The sequence below is a fragment of the Haliotis rufescens genome, unplaced genomic scaffold (assembly GCF_023055435.1).
Source record: "Haliotis rufescens isolate VD_foot unplaced genomic scaffold, xgHalRufe1.0.p SCAF_46, whole genome shotgun sequence".
Lineage (NCBI taxonomy): Eukaryota > Metazoa > Mollusca > Gastropoda > Lepetellida > Haliotidae > Haliotis > Haliotis rufescens.
The window spans coordinates 48251-74660 of record NW_025964179.1 but is presented as its reverse complement, the minus strand read 5'-3'; the positions used below and the strand labels follow the sequence as shown (position 1 = coordinate 74660).

The 26410-nt window shown below is 41.7% G+C and overlaps 2 protein-coding genes across 2 annotated transcripts; one reads left to right on the top strand and one right to left on the bottom strand.

Moving 5' to 3' along the window:
* Nucleotides 1–6680: 6680 nt before the first annotated feature.
* LOC124148673 (trace amine-associated receptor 1-like) lies at nt 6681–7703 on the top strand. Its single transcript, XM_046519905.1, has one exon. It carries the CDS (start codon nt 6681–6683, stop codon nt 7701–7703), a length of 1023 nt encoding a protein of 340 aa, XP_046375861.1.
* A 2529-nt stretch (nt 7704–10232) lies between these two features.
* Nucleotides 10233–21670, bottom strand: LOC124148706. Its single transcript, XM_046519952.2, has 7 exons — nt 21371–21670; nt 18431–18527; nt 17596–17717; nt 15663–15747; nt 14231–14346; nt 13039–13165; nt 10233–11656 (listed from the first exon to the last, which is right to left on the bottom strand). Exons 1-7 carry the CDS (start codon nt 21520–21522, stop codon nt 11600–11602), a joined length of 756 nt encoding a protein of 251 aa, XP_046375908.2. The 5' UTR covers nt 21523–21670; the 3' UTR covers nt 10233–11599.
* Between the last annotated feature and the right edge of the window lie 4740 nt (nt 21671–26410).

The window sequence follows — 26410 nt, the reverse complement described above, 5'->3', positions numbered from 1 at the left end:
TTTATTGTTATAAAACGGGTTTTCCCTTGAGCACCCTCGTTAAAAACATGGAAAGATTTGGAAAATATCTCTACACGCCCTGTTGACGGCATACATGCGCTGCTAATTCTGCAGTCGACCGAAATCTGCACGGCAGTCGCCATGTTGTTTACTAACCCAATGTCAATTTCGTCACGCGATTTTGATTGGACTATGCATAGACTCGTTAGTCCAGCCAAAATGTAACTCCATAAATGACGCCTAGTTCGGCAAGGATGGAAACTGGACTTTTAAGGCCAAGTTACTCCCTTGCCTCGGTAAGATGCATTTCGAGTATTGACGAAAACAATTGCATTGGGGTTTTTCCAAATTTACGCCACCGGATTTAGTTTCATATATGTAGCTCATGTGTAGTAATTTGAAGAAGGACTGGAGCTGGGTCGTTCTACAGAAACTACAAAATGGTGAGTGAGTGAGTGGGTTTGGTTTAACGTAGCTTTGAACAGTATTTCAGTACTAGTGCTTAATGAAGGAGGAAAGCCGAAAGAGATGCATGATATAGTCGGAATTATGCAATGGGCTCTGAAGATTATAGAAAGGGTTTTGTCACTTTTATTTAAACGTTTACCGCTTAGGTGAAACGGGTATGGTGCAAAAGTTATAATTTAACGGATCTCGGATTCGAAACCACGAAACAAGGATTCTGGCACGCAGAAGGGACGTAACTCTTCACAGCGATATGCGGTGCCTTAGATGTCTGAATCACCCATGTCCCATGTCCCCAACTAAAATATGTTGGTCTTTAATCGACTTATTGAAATTATTTGTGGTTTATAAGTGTCTGGTAGTCACTTCCCAATCAAGAAGAGATGCGGGCAGCATGTTGGCAACTATTGGTTGTGGTCAAAACGGCCTCAAGACTCAAAAGTCAAAACGGCCACAAAATGGTCAAAATGGCCACAATTCCATAGTCATAACGACCACAACAAAAAAAGTCATAACGACCACAATAAAAAATTAAAAATGTCCATGATAATAATATTAAATATTTAATTTGAACAGGATGCGTACGGAGTATACATGTAAGATGATGTTATTAATAATAAATGAATATCCAATGTGAGCAAGATGTGTACGGAGTATATATGTAAGATGATGTTATTAATAACAAATGAATATCCAATGTGAGCAAGGTGTGTAGGAGTATATATGTAAGATGATGTTATTAATAACAAATGAATATCCAATGTGAGCAAGGTGTGTACGGAGTATATATGTAAGATGATGTTATTAATAACAAATGAATATCCAATGTGAGCAAGGTGTGTAGGAGTATATATGTAAGATGATGTTATTAATAACAAATGAATATCCAATGTGAGCAAGGTGTGTACGGAGTATATATGTAAGATGATGTTATTAATAACAAATGAATATCCAATGTGAGCAAGGTGTGTACGGAGTATATATGTAAGATGATGTTATTAATAACAAATGAATATCCAATGTGAGCAAGATGTGTACGGAGTATATATGTAAGATGATGTTTTTAATAACAAATGAATATCCAATGTGAGCAAGGTGTGTACGGAGTATATATGTAAAATGATGTTATTGATAACAAATGAATATCCAATGTGAGCAAGATGTGTACGGAGTATCTATGTAAGATGATGTTATTAATAACAAATGAATATCCAGTGTGAGCAAGATGTGTACGGAGTATATATGTAAGATGATGTTATTAATAACAAATGAATATCCAATGTGAGCAAGGTGTATACGGAGTATATATGTAAGATGATGTTATTAATAACAAATGAATATCCAATGTGAGCAAGGTGTGTACGGAGTATATATGTAAGATGATGTTATTAATAACAAATGAATATCCAGTGTGAGCAAGGTGTGTACGGAGTATATATGTAAGATGATGTCATTAATAACAAATGAATATCCAGTGTGAGCAAGATGTGTACGGAGTATATATGTAAGATGATGTTATTAATAACAAATTAATATCCAGTGTGAGCAAGGTGTGTACGGAGTATATATGTAAGATGATGTTATTAATAACAAATGAATATCCAGTGTGAGCAAGATGTGTACGGAGTATATATGTAAGATGATGTTATTAATAACAAATGAATATCCAGTGTGAGCAAGATGTGTACGGAGTATATATGTAAGATGATGTTATTAATAACAAATGAATATCCAATGTGAGCAAGGTGTGTACGGAGTATATATGTAAGATGATGTTATTAATAACAAATGAATATCCAATGTGAGCAAGATGTATACGGAGTATACATGTAAGATGATGTTATAATAAATAACAAATGAATATCCCATGTGAGCCAGATATGTACGGAGTATACATGTAAGATGATGTTATTATTAATAACAAATGAATATCCCATGTGAGCCAGATATGTACGGAGTATAAATGTAAGATGATGTTATTAATAACAAATGAATATCCAAGGTGAGCAAGATGTGTACAGAGTATACATGTAAGATGTTTATATTACAATGTAATATCTTCCAGTAGAGTTCACGTGTCAAAGTGTTCAGAATAGCCCAAGGGTTCAGAACAGCCCCTTGGCAACAAGAAGAAATCTTTGCGGCCTGAGGCGATATAAGACCATCTGAGCTGCTTAAAATCATTTTCCCGAGGCAAGGGAGTTAACTGACTGTAAAAGTCCAGTTTCCACCCTTGCCGAACTAGGCTGGTATTATGGAGTTACATTTTGGCTGGACTAACGCGTCTATGCTTAGTCCAATCAAAATAGCGCACCGAAATCGAAATCCGGTTCGTAAGCTGTCGTGCAGATTTCGGTCGATTTCAGGATTTACAAAGCATGAGCACCGCCAACTCGTTGTCAGCAGATATTTTCCAAATCTTTTCATGTTTTTAATCACGGTGATCATGAGATTTGATGCATTTCGCGATGTAAGACCCGTTTTATCACAATATAGATTTTGATTATCGATCAGATCGTCCTGACCGGGCGCCACCATTTTGTGTGAAGCAAACGCAAGTGATTCGAGAGGTTGAATCTGATTGGTCCATAGGAGAGGCATAGAAGGGACATAACTGGTAATAGCCACTGGTGGCGCTACGATCGAGCCCAGTAATTCCAGCCTAGTTCAGCAAGAATGGAAACTGGACTTTTAATGTCAGTTAACTCTCTTGCCTCGGGAAGATGGCTTAAAATATGCGCATCAAACCATGGACAAATGGTTTAATATGTGATAGGGATGTGTGATATGTTGGTTGGTTGGTTTGTCGCACTCAGCAATATTCAAGCAATATGACGGCGGTCTGTAAATAATCGAGTCTGGACCAGACAATCCAGTGATTGGCATCATGAGCATCGATCCACGCAATTTGATCGATGACATGCATCAACCAAGTCAGCGAGCCTGACCACCCGATCCCGTAAGTCGCCTTTTACGACAAGCATAGTCATAATGAAAGAAGTTTAATTTACTATAGAAGGGTTATTGATGTAGTAGATGGATATGACAGATAATTGATTGCATCTTGACCCATCATCACTTAAAATATGATGAAATAATTCAACATGTATGCGTTGACAGTGTAAAATATAAAACGTCAATATAAGAGAATAAACGATGCCGAAATAGATTCTGTTTGGCATAAAGGGCAAAATAGGGGCGATAATTCGATGAAAGGACAACTGAAAATTAGTGATGACACCGGCGGAAAGGGTAAGCATGTCCCACTCTGCTGGCAGAACCCGCACTCACGTTAATCCGTCAGATCACACGCTCATCTGGGACATTGTGATATATAAATATATACTTTTCAAAACAGCGTTAATATGGCTGCTTCAGTAATACACCTTCAATGTTAACTAATGAAGCATACTTGGTTGATGCATGTCATCGATCCCAATTGCGTGGATTGATGCTCATGATATCAACCACTGGATTGTCTGGTCCAGACTCGATTATTAAACGTGTTCGGGTATGGTGCTGACAAAGATAATCGGGGAGACCATACGTCTGTGCCAACGGGACACAACTCTGCACAACGAATTGCGGCTCCTTGAACGACTGGGCCACCAGTACCTCTACTGACATCGCGGCACTGTTTTCCGTCTTTCTCCAGTACGACAGAAAATTTAGAACTTCGTTTACTTCATATGATATTTACGAAGTTTACTGTATAATCTGTTTACTAAGTTTACTGTATAATCTGTTTACTAAGTTTACTGTATAATCTGTTTACGAAGTTTACTGTATAATCTGTTTACTAAGTTTACTGTATAATCTGTTTACTAAGTTTACTGTATAATCTGTTTACGAAGTTTACTGTATAATCTGTTTACTAAGTTTACTGTATAATCTGTTTACGAAGTTTACTGTATAATCTGTTTACGAAGTTTACTGTATAATCTGTTTACTAAGTTTACTGTATAATCTGTTTGCTAGGTTTACTGTATAATCTGTTTACTACCGTCAGAATAACTGTGTTTGTCTGTCTGTTCGTTTGTTGCTTAACGCCGAACTCAGCGGTCTGTACACAATCGAGCCTGGACCAGAAAATCCAGTGATTGACATCATGAGCATCGATCTACGTAATTGGGACACGATGACATGCAGCAACCAAATCAGCCTGACCACCCGACCCCATTAGTCGACTAGAATGGATTGCAGAAGACCAACCTGAAACTACCCCACCGCCCCTATGGTACAATATATGCATGTCACCATGTGACAACATATCTAATACATCGTGACCGCCTCCGTGGTCTTGTGGTAGAGCGTCCGCCCGGAGAGCGGAAGGTCCAGGGTTCGATCCCGGGCCGCGTCATACAAAAAGACGTTAAAAGATTGTACTTGTTGTTACCCTGTCTGGCGCTCGGCATTAAGGGGCTAAAACAAGGCTCGGAGTCAGTATACTGTGTCTGAGTGGGGTATTCATGTTAAACTGCGGCATGGTATCTCAGTGAGCTAGCACTATAAATCGGCATCAGTCCGGACTAGTACAAGCAGCCACACACACACATACACGTGCATGTACGTCGCTATATAAGTGCAATAATCTTGGACGCGACGTTAAACCCAATTTCACCTCACCTCACCTCACTTCTAATACATCGTAAGCAATAAGTGCCTTGGGCGAATATATTTTCCTCCATGCCACATCCAGCCTTCATAAGTAACAACCAGTGAACGTGTGTTATTGTTCCTGTTGAAAAGAATACGGACAGTGTAATAACTCATGATGGACGTGAGGTTTCACTTACTGTCACTGTCTACCAAGAAGACCCACAATGTGACAATTACCATTATGTATTGAAAGATACGGTGGCCCATAAGGGACATGGAGTCTGTTTTTCAATATTTTGATATTTCACTTACTTTTATCATAACCTTTAGCAAATTAACACAATTTGTCATACAAATATGTGATAAATCATGTATAAAAACAACCGAAAACATGGAAAATGTACTTTCAAGTAGCTAATGAATCGCTGAAATTTCACCGCGGTGGAAATAGTTTTCTCTATTTTCATTCTAGTTTTTGACATTTTCGCTTTTGATTTTGGCATTTTCATTTTAGTTTTTGACATTTTCGCTTCACTTTTCAGCGAGTCAATGTCTTCTTTATACTTGTATGACAAATTTGCAAAAGGTTACGATAACAGTAAGTGAAACATCAAAATATTGAAAAACAGACTCCATGTCCCTTATGGGCCACCGTAGTAAGAAACCAATTTGTAGCAGGACACATTTGCTCTTCCAAAGTAACCAGGTATATAATTACTATTTTTATCAGAAGAAGCTCATATTGTATCACGACTTATTTATTTAAATTAATATATAATCTATATTTATAATTTCGTCTTCGTGTTTGGTGGCAGCGAGCATGACTGCATTGATGGTTTTCATCAAGACGTGATAATGCCTTATGTCGTTAACGCAACCCGCTATTTTGTGTAACAAGTGGTCACTGTCTCTTATTGCATTCAGAACATCAATACACGGATCATGGTAACTCACAATCAGTGTACAGATTTATTGGTCATCTTCTCTCGTCACCGTCTCCATGTTGGACGACAGTGCCTCCCTCGGTGCTGTGTTTTCGCAGTTTTCATCAAAAACGATAAAACGTCTCGTGTCGTCGATACAACCCGTTCCCTTGCGTGAACAAAGTGGAGCTGTCTCTTATTTGATAAGGTGAATCTACATTACATGACCAACATACAGTTTCATTGGCCGTCGTCTCTTGTTATCGTCTCCATATCAAGCGGCAGTGTCTTCCTTGGTGTTGCTATTAGCAGTTTTCATCAACACGCTGAGGTGAATCTACATTACATGACCAACATACAGTTTCATTGGCCGTCGTCTCTTGTTATCGTCTCTATATTAGGCGGCAGTGTCTTCCTTGGTGCTGATATTGGCAGTTTTCATCAACACGCTGAGGTGAATCTACATTACAGCCCTGATCAGCCCCGATCCAGCTGACAGAGAAGAACACTCATCTAAAGCGGGATCATTGGGTATACACTTCGTACAACTAAGGGCAACACTTGCTGGAAAGCGGTGTTCAATGTGTCGGACACAGAGACCGTTTTAAAGAGTACATTTTATCGTTATTGATTATTGTCCAAGAGAGGTTCATATCTTTTTGGAGGAAGCGATCCAATTAAAAGAAGATTACGATGGCAGACCCGGATGTAAACTCTACAAACCACGTGATTGGAAGTTCAGAAGACACAACGGTCTTGGGTTGGACGTACCTCGTTGTTGGTATTCTGGTGATCTCGGCAAACAGCGTCGTTGTATTCGTCGTGGTGAGGACCCGTGAACTTCATATGCCGACGTTGTGGGTGATAGCCTTCATGGGTGTTTGTGACTTCTTCATGGGTTGTCTCATATTAGTGTTTTACATGCCGTCTGCGTTTTCCCGCCGCTTCGTCTACTATGATGTCATGAAGAATGTGTCCTTTTGTATACACATGTTTCTGTTGGGGCAGACGACATTTAACATCGCCTTGGCTGAGTTAGATCGGTACATAGCAATTGAATGGCCATTGAAGTACATGAATATTGTAACAACCAAAAGGTTCATGGCAGCTGTTGTGTTGACGGTTATCTTGGGCGTGTGTCGTATCGGACTGATCACATCGACCGGTATCGACACAGAATACGATCCACATTTGGCCATGTCTCTTCCCGCTTTTACCAACAGTACATCTGGAATAGGGAGTCGAATGGCTGGCGTCTTGGTGCTGCCTTTGAGTACATTTGGAGTTATTGTATTTTGTTTCTTAAAGATCGTTAGCAACGTCAATCTTCGTCGAAGACTTAAAATCTCTCTGATGGCACTTTTGCCCGCTTGTGTGTTCTGTGTATCTTATGTGCCAGTGTTTGTGTGCATTATTCAGCTGATTATTGGCGTGAAGGAGGAAGATATCAGTGGCTGGTTGAAATTTGGTGTTGTTGCCATATTTTCCAACAGTTTATGGAATGTGCTTATTTACACTGCCTCCTACCGGCCTTTTTGCAAAGCTCTGACCTCTATCTTCTGCCACTCCTACAACCGATGGAATCGCCGGATGGACGTATTGAGGACATATGGAACCCGGGAGGCGTCATCACAGAACATTATGTGCCGGAGGGACGTATTAGAAATATATACAACTGAGAGTGACGTCATCAGAGAATGCTGTGACGCCGTCTAGTGAACTGAAATTATGCTTTTATTCCCACGGGTTATCATTTCGAGACGTACTGTAAAATCCAGCTTGTATCCTGGTGTCTCTGTTTTGATATGAAGAGAAGGAGTTCAGCTTACATGAGGTGAGGCGAAATGTGTTTCACGTCTCGTTTACAGGCAATGGTGGGGCGGTCGGGTAGCCTAGTGGTTAAAGCGTTCGCTCGTCACGCCGAAGACCCAGGTTCGATTCCCGACATGGGTACAATGTGTGAAGCCCATTTCTGGTGTCCCCCGCCGTGATATTGCTGGAATATTGCGGCGTAAAACCATACTCATTCACTACAGGCTATGGTAATTTGACTTATTACCTCATTGAATCTTGGTGTGGAGCAAAACATAATTAAGTTATTATCCAATTGAAAAGTTTGTGGAGAAATATTCTTTATGAAATGTTCTATTCTGTCCACAATTTTCTAACATGATGACATTCCATAAATACATGTATTAGCGATTCATTTTCGATTTCACAGAATGAACATTCACTATTGTCAACAAAACGCATTACCAGTAATTCCTTCATGCACTTGTATACACAATTCTATGCAGAAATTTATACTGGAAATCTATTTTGGTTTGTTATCTGTAGTGCATTTCCTATATTGTAGAAATATTTCGTTCCATGAAATGTCATCCGTTACATGATGTCACCAATTTGAACAAACAATAGGTAAGTTTTCCGTTGCAAGAAACTGATCATAAAAAAATCCTAGAACCTTTTGAAGGATTTATAATAGTTAGTTGGGTATCATTTAGTGAGTGAGTGGGTGAGTGAGTGAGTATGGTTTTACGCCGCTTTTAGCAATATTCCAGCAATATCACGGCGGGGGACAACAGTAATGGGCTTCACACATTGTACCCATGTCGGGACTCGAACCCGGGTCTTTGGCTACCTGACGGCCCCGGAATCATTTAGTCATCATGTAGGAATTTAAGGTGAATTTGCTACGGTTTCTCTCCTTCTTTCCGGTATGTTATATAACATCCTATCATAATCTAAGAAGGTTCCTTTTATGTTGTATCGTATTTTCAGAGAATTAAAGTTCATGAGGCCTCGGTCTGTTCGACGTAATAAGCGCCAAGAAACAGTTCGTTATATCCGGAAGTTCGTAATAAGCGTGTTCGTTATAAACGTAGTGTACTGTACAATACAATTGATACTTACATTTGCCCCAGACGCATCTAACTTCAGCAAACCGCTCATATGTTTACAAACAAGAAAAAAAATACGGTCTTGTGATATGCAATGAGCCTGTCGTGGTGATGGTCAAATTGTGTTTAATGACGCGATTACGATTATTGCACTTACATGTATGTAGAGACGTGCATGCACGTTTGTGTATGGTACTTATGCCGGTTATATATCACTAGGCAACCGCGTTAACATGGATATACTGACTCTGAGCCGACCAGGCCTTGCTTTATCCCCTTAATGCCGAGCCCCAGGTAGTGTAATGGCAAGTACGTCTCTTAGTTTAACGCGGTCGGGGATCGGGCAACCGGCCTTTAACGCTCCGTACAGACGCTTTATTCACCAACGAAAGGCAAGTGTGAGGATTGTCTGACGTCATGAAATCCGTGCATGATTTCTTTGGGCATCCTCGATTATCTAGGGTATTACATCCCCATGGACCCATTCGCCAACACAGGAAGTGACGTTATCTTCTTTTCCCTTATCACTAATAAACACAGCATTTCTTTCGTTCATGTGGGTTATTTGATTCGACGGCTATTCGTAGCGTCATACCTATTTGGTCAAACAGTGGCGGATAGGTGTAGGGTAGTTACGACATGGTGGAGATACAAAACATTGGAGACCCATGGAGACCCATGGAGATCCGGGGTAAAAGGCGACTAACGGGATCAGGTGGTCAGGCTCGCTGACTTGGTTGATGCATGTCATCGTATACCAAATGCGTAGATCGATGCTCATGATGTCAATCACTGGATTGTCTGGTCCAGACTCGATTATTTACAGACCGCCGCCATATAGCTGGAATATAGCTGATTCTGGCGTTAAACAACAAACAAACAATACATTGGATAAAAGAGGATGTTCTTGGTGTCTCCAAATAATGTCATATTACCGCGTCCTTACTGCTAGCACCACAACCGTTCACAAACTCAACATTAATGAGGTGAAATCGGGTTTAACGTCGCGTCCAAGAGTATTGCACTTATATAGCGACGTGCATGCACGTGTGTGTCTGTGTGTTTGTGGCTGTTTGTACTAGTCCGGACTGATGCCGATTTATAGTACTAGCCCACTGAGATACCAAGCCGCAGTATAACATGAATACCCCACTCAGACACAGTATACTGACTCCGAGCCGACCAGTCCTTGTTCTAGCCCCTGAATGCCGAGCGCCAGTCAGGGTAACAATAAGTACAATCTTTTAACGTCTTTTTGTATGACGCGGCCCGGGATCGAACGGGCGGATGCTCTACCACTAGACCACGGAGGCGGTCCCAACTTTCATGAATAGTAAACTATTGATGGAGGTGAACACGATTTTTATTACGAAACAGACGTGCAATACAATCTACAAGGTAAATGTACAGATGGATAACATTTTCTAAGTATAATAAATACGGATGGCATTGGGATAAACGTGAAGCAAAAACACAATACTGTGGCAACAACTGGAGAAATTCAAATAGGGATCGACATATCTAACATATGAGGCTGAAATAAGTATGCGACCGGAAGGAAATAACACTGTGCTTGTTAAATGATAGTTGATGTATTGTTGGCCTCTAACTCATTACCAGTTCATATCGTCAACAAGTACCACATTGAACATAAATAGATACATTAATAACTAATGGTAACCATGGTAACTGTCTGGGCGACACATCAAGTGATTGAGGAGAATTTGGTGCTGCACGCTTTCATTGATGAGTTATATCACGCGGAAGGCCTGAACTGATGCAACTCCAGGGCCCACTTGCACAAAGCGATCTTAGCGCTACGACTATTGTAAGCCTATGTTAAAGTATGGGAGTTACGATCATCTTAGCGCTAAGATCGCTTTGTGCAAGTGGACCCTAGACCTTACCTTTGGTGCAATCCACGAGTACAGTTATGAAAGGCCAAGCAATTGCGTGGATCGATGCTCATGATATCAATCACTGGATTGTCTGGTCCAGACATGATTATTTACAGACCGCCGTCATTTAGCTGGAATATTGCTGAGTGCGGCGTTAAACAACAAACCAACCAAAGCCAAACTTTAGGAGCAGGATGAATCTGGAATTGAACTCAGAATCATCGGATTTTAGCACGGCTACCAAACAGCGAGTTGCGGAGCCTGGGACCATTGGGCCACCCGTATCCTTGACGAAGGGTTCAGTGTCAAAACAGTGGGTACTCACGTCTGCACTGAACTTAACAAAGGTTTATCTTTTGATGGGGAACAGATTCCCGACATGGGTACAATGTGTGAAGCCCATTTCTGGTGTCCCCCGCTGTGATATTGCTGGAATATTGCTAAAAGCGGCGTAAAAACATACTCACTCACTCATTTGATCTGCGTCATTGTATTACATTCCCCTCAACCAAGACCCTCACGCTCGTGGCCATGCTGGGAATTTTACACAAGGTATGAATATCAAGAGATTAAGGACTGTATGTTAGAAATACCCGCCCTTGCCATAATCGGGACACTCTGGATGAAAAATAAAAATCTAAAGACGGCCTGTTCATCAAAAGTTTGCAGGATAAGGGAAACATCGTAGCTGTTAATATACTTGTTAGAGCTATTTTGTTGAACGATCGATTATTCGGAACCACGGTGTGAGTTGTGTGCCTAGCTTTGTATGGACGTGTGTGATTCCTTTCCTGCACAGATACACAGGCGTCTTTCAAACCTTCCCGTAGCCAGACCGTCGACCACAGGTGAATGTGAGAATGAACCCGTCCTGTAACAGACAATAAGAGTGAGTGAGTGAGTTAATGCTTTACGTCAAATCGTCAATATTTCAGCCATATCGTGACGAGAAATTATACATTTTTAATACACGTATTTTAACTAAATAAAAACCTGTCACCGATGGACAGTAACATTCCTAGAATATCACAGATTAATATTTAAAACTAGCATACAAGTATAAAAAGATATCACTATAAATAACGGTACAATATAAAAAAGGGCTATAGATCGCCAGCAGCTGAAGGTAGATCACCATGTTAGAGACCATGGGGACTTACAGTACTTTTGCTACCTGCATAGTTCCCAGCCGGATTTACATCATCCCTTCCGCTGTTGGCGATTAATGACAAATTTAGCCAGGTTAAGGAACAGATATACTACGATTAAAACTGTGGTGGAAAAACATTACTTTGAATGACGTGGTCTGACATACCCTCTCTGGGGGACAATCATTTTACACTACTTCAACACCCATCAAGCGTAAAGCCACTAACAATCTCAGTTAACAAGTTTTCCTCTCCAATTCTAAAATATTAACGTGTCCCGTTTGAAGGCGTCAGAAATAACGCTTTTTACTTTACATGACTCGTGGTATTTTAGTGATATCGGTTAGTGTAAGCGGCAATACCGAGTAGAAAAGGCTTGAGTTGTTTGCCCCTTTAGTGTTGATGCATCAAGGGTCATAATCAGGGTAATCCCGGGATTCGAACTAACGAACCATTGCAAGACACAGCGACGCAACTCTCTGAAGTGAATTGCCGCGCCTCAGACAACCTGGTCAATCGTTCCCCCTATCGGGAGGCGGTGAACCTCTAAATAACATGAAGCTGGTCAGAATAGGTAACCTGGAATGATATGGTCATCACGTTATCTGACAAGGAGCCGTTAGCCGAGTGGCTAAAGCGTTCTGTGGTCAAACTGGTGGAATGCTTTCCCTGCTTGTGACATCACAGTGCAGCGTGTGATAAAAGCTGATCAAACAATCCCATTTTAAGTGTGCGTGAGTGAGTTGGGTTTAACGCCGCTTTTAACAGTATTCCAGTTATATCACGGCGTGTCAGCTTAATGTGGGAGGAAAGCCCGAAGTGATGCAGGTCTCAGACGTTTACCACTTCGGTGAAACCCACGAGCACGGGTATGGTGCTGACAAACCTAGAAACATAATCGGGGCGAATCGGGATTCGAACCCACAATCATAGGTTTCTGGCGTGCCCAAGGGACGCAACTCTACAAAACGAATCGCGGCGCCCTAGACGACTGGGCCACCCGTCACCTCACCCCCACTCCCCCATTATTAGCAGCTGGTACAAAAAGTAACATTGTAGTGTTTGATTCGACAATGATTGTAAAATACGAGTTACTAGAACTCACCCGAATGAGACCCGGTAGTATGGACCAAAGACCGTAGTTCGGCACCATCTCTCTTCCAGATGCTTTTCGTACGAAGGTTTGGAACATCAGACCCACCAAGATGTATAAAAATGCCACACCAAAAAATCTGCAAGAGAGAGAGAAGAATTTTTACATATAGAGAAGATAACTTGGCTTTCCTATCATGGTCCACTCATGAAAATTTGGCTTCGTCGCATGTATAAATACTCGCGTGGGACATGTAAGAGAATCTCACACGTTTTGTGATATCTCTTGGATGTGGAGAGTGTTAGCAGTTCGGGTAATGTGTTTTGTTTTACGCCGCACTCAGCAATATTCCAGCTATATGCATGTAAACAAACCAATCTTGACCAGACAAACCAGTGATTGATATCATGAGCAGCGATCCACGCCGTCGGGGCACGTTGAAACGACAACAACGAAGTCACATAGTCCCACCATCCTGTCCATTTGGTCCATTGGACCATTGGTGTGGAGAGTGTTAGCAGTTCGGGTAATATGTTTTGTTTTACGCCGCACTCAGCAATATTCCAGCTATATGCATGTAAACAAACCAATCTTGACCAGACAAACCAGTGATTGATATCATGAACAACGATCCACCCCGCCGGGGCACGTTGAAACGACAACAACCAAGTCACATAGTCCCACCATCCGGTCCATTTGGTCCATTGGACCATTGGTACCATTGGACCTAAGGATTATTTCTAAGCCGAAACTCCCACGGAAGCGTTACTATCAACTCTCTCACTCTTTATAGGGGGCGGTCTGGTAGCCTAGTGGTTAAAGCGTTCGCTCGTCACGCCGAAGACCCGGGTTCGATTCCCCACATGGGTACAATGTGTGAAACCCATTTCTGGTGTCCCCCGTCGTGATATTAATGGTATATTGCTAAGAGCGGCGTAAAACGATACTCACTCACTCACTCACTCACTCACTCACTCGAACTTTATAGGGGGCGGTCTGGTAGCCTAGTGGTTAAAGCGTTCGCTCGTCACGCCGAAGACCCGGGTTCGATTCCCCATATGGATACAATGTGTGAAACCCATTTCTGGTGTCCCCCGTCGTGATATTAATGGTATATTGCTAAGAGCGGCTTAAAACGATACTCACTCACTCACTCACTCACTCACTCGAACTCTATACAATGTAGGAACCCAACTGTACGTACATTATGACAACGATGCTGCCTCCAGATAGTCCCTCCCCGCCATTGTCGGGCCCCGGGCCAGGGCCTGGGCCTGGTCCCGCTTTTGGACAGCAGTGTTTACTGGTCAGCGTAAAGTACTGAAATAAACAAAGTTGTTTGTAATTTTACTTTTAGTTTGTTTGTTTGTTTGTTGTTTAACGCCACAATCAACAATATTCCAGCTATATGACGGCGGTCTGTAAATCATCGAGTGTGAACCAGACAATCCAGTGATTGACATCATGAGCATCGATCTACGCAATTGGGATACGATGACATGCATCAACCAAGTCAGCGAGCCTGACCACCCGATCCCGTAAGTCGCCTCTTACGACAAGTATAGTCGCCTGGTACGGTAAGCATGGGTTGCTGAAGACCTATTCTACCACGGATCTTCACGGATCGTTTTACTTTTAGTGTACTAACGAAAAACGAAGTTCAATGTGTCCATTCAATCAGCTCAATGGGTGTCACTTGTTACTCTTAGTAAACATCTAAGACCTGTTTCACACAGTTGATACGCTGAGTTATAAGTAAAATATTGTTCAATGCGGCGTAAAAACAAACTCACTTCTGGTATAGATTGTTCGAGTATACCCGACTTCTTGATGGTATTACCCAGGTCACGTGATCGGTATTCATAAACTCTCAACTCCTTTCTCAAATACGCCACAATTCGTTATGCAGTCATTTCCTTCTGATCATGAATCTGGGTTTGTAAGCACCATACCCGTGACCGTGGGTTTCACGAAAATAATAAAGCAACAAAACCCTTTCCATATCCAATAGAAATCTCTTCATAAAGCAGAGTCGATTGTACTATTCCGACTATGTCATGAGCATGTGTTTACGAATAACTATCAAATAGTAATGATACCAGGTGTTCGCGAAAAGGTGAGCGCATCCTGCCCCACCGGTGGCACCCGTCACAAACACATGAAAAGGCAAGTCAATTGTTTACCTGGGAACATGGGAACTTACGTACATGTCCAGATAGGGAACTGCATCGGACATCATTTTTTGTCACTGATGCATCAAATTTGGAAATGTCCTCCGCGTCTACTCCGGGGTAGAATAGGTCTTCAGCAACCAATGCTTGCCGCAGAAGGTGACTATGCTTGTCGTAAAAGGCGACTAACGGGATCGGGTGGTCAGGCTCGCTGACTTGGTTGATACATGTCATCGATCCCAATTACGTGGATCGATGCTCATGATGTCAATCACTGGATTGTCTGGTCAAGACGCGATTATTTACAGACCGCCGTTATATAGCTGGAATATTGCTGAGGGCGGCGTAAAACAACAAACCAACCAACCAACCTCAACGTCTACCAAAGATCACATATTAAGCCAACATGCAAGCTGGCGTTAAACCAACCTCACTCACTTGAAATATATACAGCAAATTACTCACATACTTTGCACTCCCTGGGGGGTTTTCTCCATCAACCGTAAAACTTTCAGTACTTTCATCACATTTAAGAGTTACATAAGATGTTCTGAAAATAAAGAACACTGATAAAGTGGTGGTGAAATGGAGTTTAACGTCGCGTCCAAGATTATTGCACTTATATAGCGACGTGCATGTACGTGTGTGTGTGTGGCTGCTTGTACTAGTCCGGACTGATGCCGATTTATAGTGCTAGCTCACTGATACCATGCCGCAGTTTAACATGAATACCCCACTCAGACACAGTATACTGACTCCGAGCCGACCAGTCCTTGTTTTAGCCCCATAATGCCGAGCGCCAGACAGGGTACCACCAACAAGTACCATCTTTTAACGTCTTTTGGTATGACGCGGCCGGGGATCGAGCCCCGGACCTTCCGCTCTCCGGGCGGACGCTCTACCACTAGACAACGGAGAAGTGCAACACTGATAAAGACTAACCAGGAAATGAAAATGATCTTGATCTATATTCATTAATATTCACCAGTATCACATTTTAGATTTCTGTATTCTGATTGGACCGCCAGCGGTATTAATTAGAAGATAAACCTTACCACCTGTACATTGCATTCGGAACTTAAAGGGTTAGCGCGTAATATCTCGTAAAAGCGGACGTGATAAGAGAAGGGGCATGAATGTTCGGATCAAGGGATCAATGGCAATCGTTTTTGTCCATTTCTGTTTGCTTTCATTAGGTCAGACGCCGTGGCCCGGTCGTCTAAGGCGCCGAGATTCGCTATGCAGTGTTGCGTCCCTTTGGCACGTCAGAAACCTATGATTGTGGGTTCGAATCTCGGTTCGCCCCAATTATGTTTCTAGGTTTGTCAGCAGCATACCCGCGCTCGTGGGTTTCACCGAAGTAGTAAACGTCTGAGACCTGCATCACTTGGGGCTTTCCTCCCACATTAAGCTGACACGCCGTGATATAACTGTTAAAAGCGGCGTTAAACCCAACTCACTCACTCACTCACTCACTCAGACGCCGTAAAGAACAGTGGGGACACAATATTTTCACCTTGTAGTATCTATAGTGATGGCCAGGTAAGACAAGTATATATTTTCACCTTGTAGTATCTATAGTGATGGTCAGGTAAGACAAGTAGATATTTTCACCTTGTAGTATCTATAGTGATGGTCAGGTAATACAAGTAGATATTTTCACCTTGTATTATCTATAGTGATGGTCAGGTAAGACAAGTAGATATTTTCACCTTGTAGTATCTATAGTGATGCTCAGGTAAGACAACTAGTTCTATACATTTTGTAGTATCTATAGTGATGGTCAGGTAAGACAAGTAGATATTTTCACCTTGTAGTATCTATAGTGATGGTCAGGTAATACAAGTAGATATTTTCACCTTGTATTATCTATAGTGATGGTCAGGTAAGACAGGTAGATATTTTCACCTTGTAGTATCTATAGTGATGCTCAGGTAAGACAACTAGTTCTATACATTTTGTAGTATCTATAGTGATGGTCAGGTAATAAAAGTAGATATTTTCACCTTGTATTATCTATAGTGATGGTCAGGTAAGACAAGTAGATATTTTCACCTTGTATTATCTATAGTGATGGTCAGGTAATACAAGTAGATATTTTGACCTTGTAGTATCTATAGTGATGGTCAGGTAAGACAAGTAGATATTTTCACCTTGTAGTATCTATAGTGATGCTCAGGTAAGACAAGTAGATATTTTCACCTTGTAGTATCTATAGTGGTGCTCAGGTAAGACAAGTAGATATTTTCACCTTGTAGTATCTATAGTGATGCTCAGGTAAGACAAGTAGATATTTTCACCTTGTAGTATCTATAGTGATGCTCAGGTAAGACAACTAGTTCTATACATTTTGTAGTATCTGAAGTGATTCTCAAGTGAGATTAGTAGATAATTTTACCTTGTAGTATCTGTCGTGGCGCTGTACACTACCTGGAGTCCACTTGTCGGGTCATCCTGGAACTTTGCCGATTTTTGATCGCCGAGACTGAAGTAGGAGCTGCCTTGGTCCGTCTGACAGGCCTGTACACCAAGACTTACATGTCAGCTGAGTCTCTATCGTTTCCAGAAGCGGCCATACGATACCCAATTGCGCCCCTTAACCGGTTCAAATCCAGTTATGATCCTTAGTTTATCATTAATTTGAAACACCTTGAGACAACTCAATTATGTTTAAATCAACATTAAATACTTCCAATCAATGTAAGAATACATTTGGTTGTTGTGTTATAGTATATATGTATACACAAGACCACGCGGTCTTCGAGCAAGGTGAACTATGACATGGATCACCGTAACACAAGAAGCTGCTTGGCCCTCCCAGCCATACACGCAAAGGAATCTAGTTAGGCTTTTTAACAAAATAACAGAATGACAAAACCAAAGCACCGTTCTTCGTATCTCAAGATACTTGTTGTTACCTACAAGATGAGGATTTGATAAACATGCATCTGCACCACTGCAACTTCCTGCAAACATGTCAACATGATGGAGGGTGCAAACCCTGCGCCTGGAGCTAGGCATACGGCATACCACTTAATGGCATCCAGTTTACGCACTCTTGAGAGGTATCAGTATACACAGCTGGTAAAATTACATTAGGAACCGACCATATGATATTCTGGGGGGCTCGGATTTTATCGAAAAAAAAATGGACCCTGTCACCCTCACTCACAATGCTGCAGCTTCCGCAACCACTCCTAGGTGGTGTTCCATCGGTGAAAATTCCCACTTACCGCAACATTTTGACATCCTCCACTGCCCTCGGAGAAGTCGTTGCAAGGATTGTAGGAGTAGTACCAGTGCCCTGTACCGTCCGGATTGTCGGCATACCTGTCGGTGTAGTAACAATAACAGGGCATTATAGTCTGAACAATGGCTTCACTACTGTTGCGAGGCAAGGACTCCTTTTATGGTGCAAATCAGCAGGTTATCATCAGAAAGCGAGAACATTTCTCTCTGTGTCATTTCAAACGTAATGTTATCATCACATGCTGACATTTACGTGTCTCGCGTTACATACTATGTATGAATATCAGCTACCTGGAGTTATGGTATTCCTGGTGTTGCAGCTAACCAGACGTGATAGTTAACTTGGTATAGAGTTTACCTGGTGTTATGGTTAACTGTGTGTTATAGTTTACAGTGTGTTATAGTAATTCTTTATTGTAGTTAACTTTGTTATTGTTAACTGTGTGTTATAGTAACTCTGTTGTAGTTAACGTTGTTATAGTTAACTGTGTGTTATAGTAACTCTTTGCTATAGTTAACTTTGTTATAGTTAACTGTGTGTTATAGTAATTCTTTATTATATAATTAACTTTGTTATTGTTAACTATACTGAAATTTCTGGCCTCGATCATCGCGCCACCTTTGGCTATTACGAGTTATGTCCCAGCTATGCCTCTCCTATGAACCAATCAGATTCCACCTCTCGTGTGACTTGCATTTGCTTCAACCAAAATGGCAGCTCCCAGTCAAGACGATCTGATCGATTATCTATACTGTGATAAAACGGGCCTTACATAAAGAAGTGCATCAAATCACGTGAGCACCTTGATTAAAAACATGAATAGATTAGGAAAATATCTGTTGACAACGTTTTGGCAGTGCACATGCTTTGCAAATCCTGCAATCGACTGAAATCTGCATGAAAGTTCACGAACCGGATTTCTATTTCGTTGCGCGAATTTGATTGGACTTTGCATAGACTCGTTAGTCCAGCCAAAATATAACTGCATAATACCAGCGTAGTTCGGCAAGGGTGGAAACTGGACTTTTAAAGTCAGTTAACTCTCTTGCATCGGGAAGATGGCTCTTAACAGACAGAACCGGCTTCCATAAGTGATGATGATCCTCTGCCAGTCATGTCGCCGCCAACGACGTACAGCCCGGGCACATCTCAATCTCTGACGACGATGTTGCGCTGTAAATAACTGTCCTCTGTAAGGTCTGTAGGCCCAAATTCTTTGAGCCCTGAGTCATGTGGCTACTGTCTTTCGACTAACCAATTCCCTAAAGTATTCAACGCTGATGACGTTACTGTCAGGAATCGATTGCGGAGATGCGAAGTACGCAAGTACCGGTCTTCGTTGGGCGTAGTTACCCTGGGTCCGCCTTTTCATAATGTATGTACCCTTTTAGCACGTGTAGTTTGCCCAAGTGGTACGTGTTTTTCGCTTTTTCGCATTTTCTTCAAATGGACGTGTAATCACTTTCTGTATAGAGCATTGCTGTGTTTGGACGATGTGTTTTGCCTTGTTTTAGTTTGAACTTGTGATTTTAATTTTTATAATTTAATTGGTAAAGTGATAAAGGTTCTTTTGGCCGTCAGTTTAGTTGTAAACATTTAACCTGGTTTTATGTATGTATCTTTATTGTGGTCAAGTGCATACGTTATCCTGTGCTATCATCACATTGTGTACGGCCACGTGTGGTTACAATCCTTACTTGTCTCCTATCAGCAAAGGTTATAATTCTAATCAGTTCTGAAGCCCTGTACCATGATTATCGACATTCGTTGTGAACCAGGGCTACGGTGGCCCATAAGGGACATTGAGTCTGTTTTTCAATATTTTGATATTTCACTTACTGTTATCGTAACCTTTTGCAAGTTAACACGATTTGTCATACAAATATGTGATAAATCATGTATAAAGAAGATATTGAATCGCTGAAAAGTGAAGCGAAAATGTCAAAAACTAAAATGAAAATGTCAAAAACAAAAACGAAAAGGTCAAAAACAAAAACGAAAAGGTCAAAAACTTAAATGAAAATGACAAAAACAAAAACGAAAATGTCAAAAACAAAGGCGAAAATGTTAAAACGAAAATGAAAAATGCAGAAAACTATTTCCATTGTGGTGAAAAGTATTTCCACCGCGGTGGAAATTTTATCACCGCGGTGGAAATCGTTTTCTGTATTTTCATTTTAGTTTTTGACATTTTCGCTTTTGTTTTTGACATTTTTGTTTTTGTTTTTGTCATTTTCATTTAAGTATTTTTCCTTAAATACGTATGTAAGAAAGCTATCAAATAATCTCTTTCGTGGATACGACCTACGATTGTTATAACGCTAATGGCACAGGATCCATATATAAGTAGAGAAAGTGCTCACGAAAATTGGGTTCGGGTGGCCACGTTCTGTGACATTACATCTTGCCAATTTCCTTGCTCATACTATCGCTCACTGGTTTGACATTCCTCAGTTATGTACTGACCGCCTTGATATAGTTAGGATGACTCACTTATCAGTAGATATAGATAACCTAGGCATATCCCAATATTGTAATATCAGTTTGGGGTCGAAGTGAGTGAGTGAGTGAGTTTAACGCCGCTTTTAATATTATTCAAGTTATATCACGGCGTGTCAGCTTAATGTGGGAGGAAAGCCCGAAGTGATGCAGGTCTCAGACGTTTACCACTTCGGTGAAACCCACGAGCACGGGTATGGTGCTGACAAACCTAGAAACATACTTGGGGCGAACCGGGATTCGAATCCTCAATCATAGGTTTCTGGCGTGTCCAAGGGACGCAACTCTGCACAGCGAATCGCGGCGCCTTAGACGACTGGGCCACCCGTGCCCCCTGGGGTCGAAGTTGAATAAAATATTATTTACTCCATTAGCACATACTTGATCGGTTATCAAACAAACGTGATAACATTGTTATACTTACGCTGCCGTTCCGTCATTTTTCCCCAGGGCTTTTAGATCAATGGTTCCTTTAGAGTTCTTGCATGAACACGGATTTATAAGTTTACAATCTTCAGATGAACAGTGCGTGATGAAATAAACGCACAGAATTAAAATCAACGTAGAGGCACTCATTGTTGATCAGGAGAGAAACTTGCATCAGACAATCATAACCCCACTCCGGTTCAACAATGTCATCAAACGTGAGAATCATGTGACACGGCGATCCGCACCTTCTCGTTGGATCTTGAGGGACACGGAGATACAATAACCACACGATTGACCGAGGTTCTCCGAAGTTTTCCGAATGAAAGCAGATGCCAGTCATATGATTACAATGAACTCTGCAAAGATTATCGTATTTGAACTTGTATATGAAGATATCAGTAGATTGTGGAGCATTCATCACACTCAACAGTTATCTCCCTTAGATTGATTAGGATGTACTCCAGGTATGCAAACAATAGACTGTTCACTGTCATTGTTTCCGATAAGACAGACATGTGACGAGGGAGTGACGAGCATTGTAATGTTTATTTGTATATGCGTGATATAAGCATGATTTGGCAATAAATGGCTTCCTGTTACCACACTTGCGAATCTTCCGGCTTTCCCTCGACATTTAGCTGACTTCCACCACTTTCACTGATTTGATAGCGAAACGAAGTGTGTTATGTGGCAGCATATTGTTACGTGTCAATTTTAACCCAGAAATCTGTGAAAGAACTTCGTGTGAAACCATCAAACAACCAACAAATAGTATACAACTAACTAGAATAACTAGGATTACGAATTACAACAAATTACTACACCGCAATTACAATGGCAGTACAAAATAGAGCGGCAGTAAAATATTCAATGAAAGTATATATCATATGATGAAAGTGGTCAGTATCAAATACAAAAATGCAGTTGTAAAAGTAAAGGTCAGTGATAATAATTTTTCCACCCAGCGCGACGGTGGTCAAACTTCCGAGATGGGCCTATGCAGAGATTCCGCGTGATCTTCCCACGAAAGCTGGTCTTGATGTGTTCTCAGATGTGTGAGAGATACGACATGCATGCTCTTCTCCCCTTATATAGAGTCTAATTTGCTTCTGGAAATTTCTACACATTGGCATCGCCAGTCTAGCGGCACTAGAGCATTACAGAATATTCAACACAAGTCCACAACATTCTGGAAGTTTCGGTTGTTTTTATACATGATTTATCACATATTTGTATGACAAATTGTGTTAATTTGCAAAAGCTTACGATAACAGTAAGTAAAATATCAAAATATTGAAAAACAGACTCCATGTCCCTTTTGGGCAACCGTAGGTACGTGTTTTCTCAACTTGTCGTTTTCATCCTGTAATGTATCCAGTTTCTCACTCACTTACTTAAGAAACTGATCGATCTTTGAATTGAGTGATGTCATTTGTGATTGAATACATTCAAGCGTTTTTGCGAGGTCACTAAGAGTGGGGGGCACGGGTGGCCCAGTCGTCTAAGGCGCCGCAATTCGCTGTGCAGAGTTGCGTCCCTTGGGCACGCCAGAAACCTATGATTGTGGGTTCGAATCCCGATTCGCCCTGATTATGTTTCTAGGTTTGTCAGCACCATACCCGTGCTCGTGGGTTTCATCGAAGTGGTAAACGTCTGAGACCCGCATCACTTCGGCTTTCCCCCCACATTAAGCTGACACGCCGTGATATAACTGGAATAGTGTTAAAAGCGGCGTTAAACCCAACTCACTCACTCACTAAGAGTGATCTCATTATCCGGGGTCACACATTGACCTGCCACATTCTGATATGATAAACTAGTCTGAACCCTAGTATCTGAAGAACTGTTGGGTGTTTAAGGTGGGCCTGGGTTAGACTCGACGTCCCATGAGGCAAGTAGCAATGTTAAATACAGCAAGAGCAGGCGACATCCCAACCTCGTTCCACATGGTAGCTGTATATCCACGGTATGAAACTCCCAAAAATTTCAGCCAGACCACAGGACTGGCTAGCTGAAATACTTGCCAGCCCTGACCATAATAATCACTATAATCCCACTATAATCATATGTTTCTCAGGATAAGCTAATGGGGTTTCTTTTGGGTTACATTTTATCATTCATCTTTACATGTTAATTAATGCTTATCATCAGGAAATATTTTCACATATGAAATATAACCCGACCGTCGGGCTGGGGGATTTGAAAATCTGGCAGCCCGAGTTGAAATCAACCCGTCTCGGACGGTCGGGCAGGCAGGTATTTCGAACACTGGTATATCGGGATACATGCATCGTGGCCGTCTGCCCCGAGGGACAAAACACCCGATTCTAGATCTCCAAACTTTAATATCAATGTTCATGTTGATTAATCCGAAAGTGTGTATACTTAACAGCTTGGTAGTCTATGAAGTCTGTCTAGGGGTCCACGACTTGTGTTGGTATGAAACTTTTTTCCCACAGCAGAATCACTACACCCACCATGAACTTGATCACGCGAGAGACCATTATAATGGGGTTTGATTAACGTGAAGGTCGTGGGGTAAGTGTAGGTTGACCGAAATGCGAGCACTGGTGATAGGTGAGGTGAAATTGGGTTTAACGTCGCGTCCAAGATTATTGCACTTATATAGCGACGTGCATGCATACGCGCGTGCGTGCGTGCGAGCGTGCGTGCGTGCGTGCGTGCGTGCGTGCGTGTGTGTGTGTGTGTGTGTGTGTGTGTTTGTTTGGTTGCTTGTACTTGACTGGTGCCGATTTATAGTGCTAGTCCACTGAGATACCATGCCGCAGTTTAACATGAATACCCCACTTAGACACAGTATACTGACTCCGAGCCGACCTGTCTTTGTTTTAGCCCCTTAATGCCGAGCGCCGGACAGGGTTACAACAAGTACCATCTTTTAACGTCTTTTGGTATGACGCGGCCGGGGGCGGTCGCCCTGGTGATAGAGAGGATGAATTTACTTGAAAGTACATTTTCCATGTTTTCGGTTGTTTTTATACATGATTTATCACATATTTGTATGACAAATTTTGTTAATTTGCAAAAGGTTACGATAACAGTAAGTGAAATATCAAAATATTGAAAAACAGACTCCATGTCCCTTATGGGTCCACGTACGTATCAGACCTGGAAATAAAAAACCTGATAATCTGGAGGCTCAGTCCCGGCGTTGCATCTTGATATTTCATGGGCGAAAGAAAGGGTGAGGCATGGAGTGAAACAGAGAGCACGGTGAGGGATTTTATGAGTTCGTCACTGAACATAAGCTCCGCCAGCACAGTTAGTATTGAACGTGCACACGGGCTGCAGTGTCGCAGAGGAAACAGACCTGTGGTCGCCAAATTCACCTTCTTTAAGGACAAATCTGAAGTATTGGATGCTGCAAGAAAAACCTTAACAGGGAATGAGCACAATCTCATTAAAATCTGATCTTAGTTCTCGCTATCGCTAAAAAAAGATCTGAGGACATCCCATTACGGGTCACGTCAGAAGGACCTTTCATCAGACCAATCAAAGCGTCGCTTACCAGATCCTGAAAGTGACAGTCGGAATGTGTTTTCTAATCATGCAACCTCGAAAACGTTTACACGGGGTATTCCGAACGACCTTTACGGCCCGTACGACTGATTCTGTCAAAGTTATCTCTCACTTCCGTGAGGTCGGTCTGACGTGACCCGTAATGGGATGTCCTCAGATCTTTGTTAAGCGGCAGCTAGAACTTAGATCTGATTTTAATGAGATTGGAATGAGCAATTTAGAGTGTCTGAAGATTTTACGGAGCGAGTGCGACAGATTAGATCGAAATTAATTCCCTTGACGATGGCAGCGAGGAGGGATAAAAATGTCGCTTATATGAGCTACGACAAATTGGTTATCGATGGTACCGGTGTTTATATACGACCATGAAATCTCTGATATTCGCAAGGTTGGAAGACGTCGCAACTGGACCACTTCCATCAGTGAGACGAGTCACGAGCTGACCCAAGTCAGTCATCAGGGCAGGGATATGGCAATGGCCACAGTGACACTAAATCTAGCGCTTATGATTACATTGTTACAGACAATAATTCTGGACAAACTGTTATGTATGTAAACTCAAACCTGAATTCTAGTACAGAGTTCACACATTTCTCTGCACAACAGCCTGTGGAACCATGTGGTGGTGTGTTTATCAATGTAGATACTAACCTTGATACTACAGATCTTAGATAATCGAATACCAGACTCAACCAAGTTTACCAGTCATGAAGAGAGTACTCAATACTTTTGTCAGGCAAAACCCAGTGTAAACATTGAGTGAGTGAGTTGGGTTTGACGCCGCTTTTAACAGTATTCCAGTTATATCGCGGCGTGTCAGCTTAATGTGGGACGACAGCCCAAAGTGATGCAGGTCTCAGACGTTTACAACTTCGGTGAAACCCACGAGCATGGGTATGGTGCTGACAAACCTAGAAACATAATTGGGGCAAACCGGGATTCGAACCCACAATCATAGGTTTCTGGCGTGCCCAAGGGACGCAACTCTGCACAGCGAATCGCGGCGACTTAGACGACTGGGCCACCCGTGCCCCCTGTAAACATTGACTCAACATCAGACAGGAATACAACTGATGCTATGAGTGACTACAGTCGATTAGTTATACAAGATTTGATTACCACCATATGTTCACGGAATAGTAACGGCTTGAAATATAAAATTGTGGATTCAGATTTTTCTGCCTTTTGTAGAAATTATGACATTTTCTGTTTAATAGAGACAATGTGTATGAATGGGCATGCTATTTTGCAAAATCTATTTACCGACTATGACATCTTTAGTTGCAATCAAAAACGTTATAAATCTCGTGGATTACTGTTCCAACTTTAAAATGCACCTCAAAGAAGAAAAACACAAACCTGTTTGATCACGTGTAACTGTTATAAGACGTAAGTTCCCTCTTAAGCTCAAACCCGCTTATTCTCTAATCCCTTAAGTTGGTTCGATCCAGTGCCGCGTCATACCAAAAGACGTTAAAAGATGGTACTTGTTGTT

What these genes read in the sequence shown, in the direction of transcription:
- LOC124148706 (XM_046519952.2), bottom strand. Translation starts at nt 21,522, where the DNA reads ATGAGTGCCTCTACGTTGATTTTAATTCTGTGCGTTTATTTCATCACG. An exon ending in GAGGATGTCAAAATGTTGCG is followed by an intron (nt 17,718 to 18,430) that starts GTAAGTGGGAAT and finishes CTTGGTGTACAG; the next exon opens with GCCTGTCAGACGGACCAAGG. An exon ending in GGCAGCATCGTTGTCATAAT is followed by an intron (nt 13,166 to 14,230) that starts GTACGTACAGTT and finishes TCTCTCTTGCAG; the next exon opens with ATTTTTTGGTGTGGCATTTT.
- LOC124148673 (XM_046519905.1), top strand. Translation starts at nt 6,681, where the DNA reads ATGGCAGACCCGGATGTAAACTCTACAAACCACGTGATTGGAAGTTCA.